At 40.4% G+C, this 2,690-nt stretch overlaps 1 protein-coding gene across 1 annotated transcript; it reads right to left on the bottom strand.

Annotated features, from left to right (window-relative positions):
• Positions 1-207: 207 nt before the first annotated feature.
• LOC121791980 (probable pectate lyase 18) lies at positions 208-2,326 on the bottom strand. Its single transcript, XM_042189775.1, has 4 exons — positions 2,189-2,326; positions 1,346-2,086; positions 1,112-1,250; positions 208-810 (listed from the first exon to the last, which is right to left on the bottom strand). The coding sequence occupies exons 1-4, from the start codon at positions 2,293-2,295 to the stop codon at positions 589-591; spliced, it is 1,209 nt and encodes a 402-aa protein (XP_042045709.1). The 5' UTR covers positions 2,296-2,326; the 3' UTR covers positions 208-588.
• Positions 2,327-2,690: the final 364 nt, after the last annotated feature.

Genomic DNA, 2,690 nt, shown 5'->3' with positions numbered 1-2,690 from the left:
TTGTTAAAGTTGTGGTGATGAGACTACTCTGTTATAGATTCGGGTAATGTTAGTTTGTTTCTGTTTTCTATGTTTTTATATTAGATTTAGATAGAATTTTTTATTCATTATTCTTTTTGTTGTTTATATTTTGACTCGGCTTTGTTAACTCACATTTTTTGGATTTAGAAGTTTTTGTACAATAAATAAATAAAGAGATGGGTGAGATAGAGGAAAATTATATTATATCAACTCTGCAGCACTTGCTTTCTCAAAAACCAAATTACATGTGTAAAGTGACGGTACTACCCATGGTTGAGGATTAGCAGGCCGAGGTTGTAATAAAAAGTAACAAAAGTGAAAATTTGATGGAAATAAAGATCCACCAAAATAAAAACAAAAAAATAAAATTAAAAAGGAAAAAAAGCAAAAAAAAAGAAAAGAAAAGAAAGAAACCTAGTGCTCCTTGGACCAATTAAGTGGCCATTCTAAAGAAGAGCATTAAATTCAAATTTCAACATCATTTAGGGTTCCTTAGCTAGAATTCCACTTTGAGGGCTTTAATGAAATAATTTAGCCTCGTTCACAAGGTCATAATAGTATTTCCAATCAACAATGCGACCCCTTCCGACAATTCAGGCTACCGGCTCCAGCCGTGATCGAGCTGACTAGGCTCGACGGTCGGGCGCCAAGGCTCGACGCTTTAGCGTAGCTCGACGACGCCCCAGCCCCTGACGGCGTGAAATACGCACCGTTCAACATTAGATCCCCCTCTGATCTCCAATTCCAACTCTTCCACTGACTTTCGGGCGCGTCCTCGTGTTTGGTCACCTTCACCAATTTCAATTAAATTGTCAACAAACCTAACTCCATATCAGCTACATGTATGAATGCCTTTAATAGAAGTAGTAGAAATAGTACAAAGTATTTATTTCACTCATCCAATATCAACATATACATAATTGTGACAATTAAATTTGTGAACGGCTAAATATTTTATAGTAGCAAACTACAGTATATATTCAACTTGAATAGTAATAAAATAATAGACGCATTAATTAGTATACTCTATAGTAATTGCCCTATTGAATAATGTCGTTAACTTAATTTAAAGATGTAATAAATTCCTCACCTCTTTACTGAATCTATCATTTGGTGCAAGAAATCTATTGCCTTGGCTATTAATTGTGGGATCCGCACTCCCACCAATGGCATACATCTCCCAATGTGTATAGTCATTGTTGACCACATGAAAGTATCCATGTCTGCATCTGATGATATACCACGACATAATACATACTTAAGTCGAATAATTTTTTTAAAGAATTAAAATAAAATACAATGTTACGTCTCGTATTTCACTAACCTCGGCATTCGTTGAACTAGCCCTTCACCAAAGTGATTAAAGGCAATGGTGACTTGCATCCCTTTATCTTGTGTGTATGAGTCACTATGCCCCAAAAGCATGACTTTATCATGATGGGTCATGTAATTGTTTGTTATGGTGATGGCAGTGGACCCATGGATGGCATCAATCAAGCCATCCTTGCAGTTGGACAAGGAGCAATGATCAACCCACACGTGGCTCCCGCCGAAGATCGACACGCCGTCACCATCGGATATGGTCCTCCACCCGTAGTGCTGTGGAGAGTCCCGCACCATAGCATTCCCGCCTTGCTTGCAATCATGTATGTGGATGCCATGTATGATGATGTTGGTGACACCTTGGATGGTGATGCATGGACCATTGGCAATGTGCACACTAGCCCCCCTACCATCGATGGTCTTGTACGAGTTCATGATCAATTCCTCCTTCAATTGGATGACCATGTCCCGCGCGAATATGATCCATAGCGGCTCGTCCTGGATGACCGCGTGGCGGAGCGTCCCAGGCTTCGGGTTCACGGGGTCATCGCCGCCGGATTCTGTCACGACGTAGATTTTTCCGTCCCGGCCCCCAATGGCATTCTTGCCAAATCCGATCGCGCAGTCGGCCAGCTTCTGGCGATTCTTCTCCCAATTGGAGTCGCACCGCCAGCAGTCGTCGATGGGGTTACCAGTGTTGCAGGACAGGAACCCCAATTTCCTCCTCGAGGCATTCAATTTCCTACAAAATCCACATTGTTAAAACCAATGTACTAACATTAATAAGAAAAAGTGACACATTGCACAACATGAAGAGTTGTACTTCATGCGAGTATGGTTGTACCTATGGACTTCTTGGACTACTAGCTCAGGGTCTTTGAGTGTTGGAGAGGAGGCAATGAGAGAAGGGAGGAAGACTGTAAGCAAGAGGAATAAGAATGATGGTGCCATTGTTTGAATTTTAGAGAGAGAAGGAAATGGAGGAAAGATTAGTGAGAAAGAGAGAGGGAAATGAATGGGATTTATAAAGAGGATTAAAGCCGGACAACATGGCGTGAATTAACTAAACAGGTAGGGCCCACATGGATTGAGCTCCTTTGGTAATTACTGGTTTTGCGGAGAGGCCACCCCACCCCACCCCCTACCCTACCCGTGGTAGTTTTGGTAGTTATGCTGGTCCAATATTTCGAAAAAGCTGATGGTGATTAAATAAATTAAAAAACAACTTTGGAAATCTAGTAGATTATTTTGATATCTTATGTTAGTTCATGTTTTTGTTATATGTTGTATTTATAGTGAAAATGGCAGTATTGTTTATGTATATTTTGATTCTCACAAGAATTGCA

Source organism: Salvia splendens, unplaced genomic scaffold (assembly GCF_004379255.2).
Source record: "Salvia splendens isolate huo1 unplaced genomic scaffold, SspV2 ctg986, whole genome shotgun sequence".
NCBI lineage: Eukaryota > Viridiplantae > Streptophyta > Magnoliopsida > Lamiales > Lamiaceae > Salvia > Salvia splendens.
This window is presented reverse-complemented; position numbering and strand designations above follow the sequence as displayed.

Coding starts and splice junctions, on each gene's coding strand:
- LOC121791980 (XM_042189775.1), bottom strand. CDS start 2,295: ATGGCACCATCATTCTTATTCCTCTTGCTTACAGTCTTCCTCCCTTCT. Junction 1,251..1,345: donor CTAGTTCAACGAATGCCGAG/GTTAGTGAAATA, acceptor GTATATCATCAG/ATGCAGACATGGATACTTTC. Junction 811..1,111: donor ATGATAGATTCAGTAAAGAG/GTGAGGAATTTA, acceptor AAATTGGTGAAG/GTGACCAAACACGAGGACGC.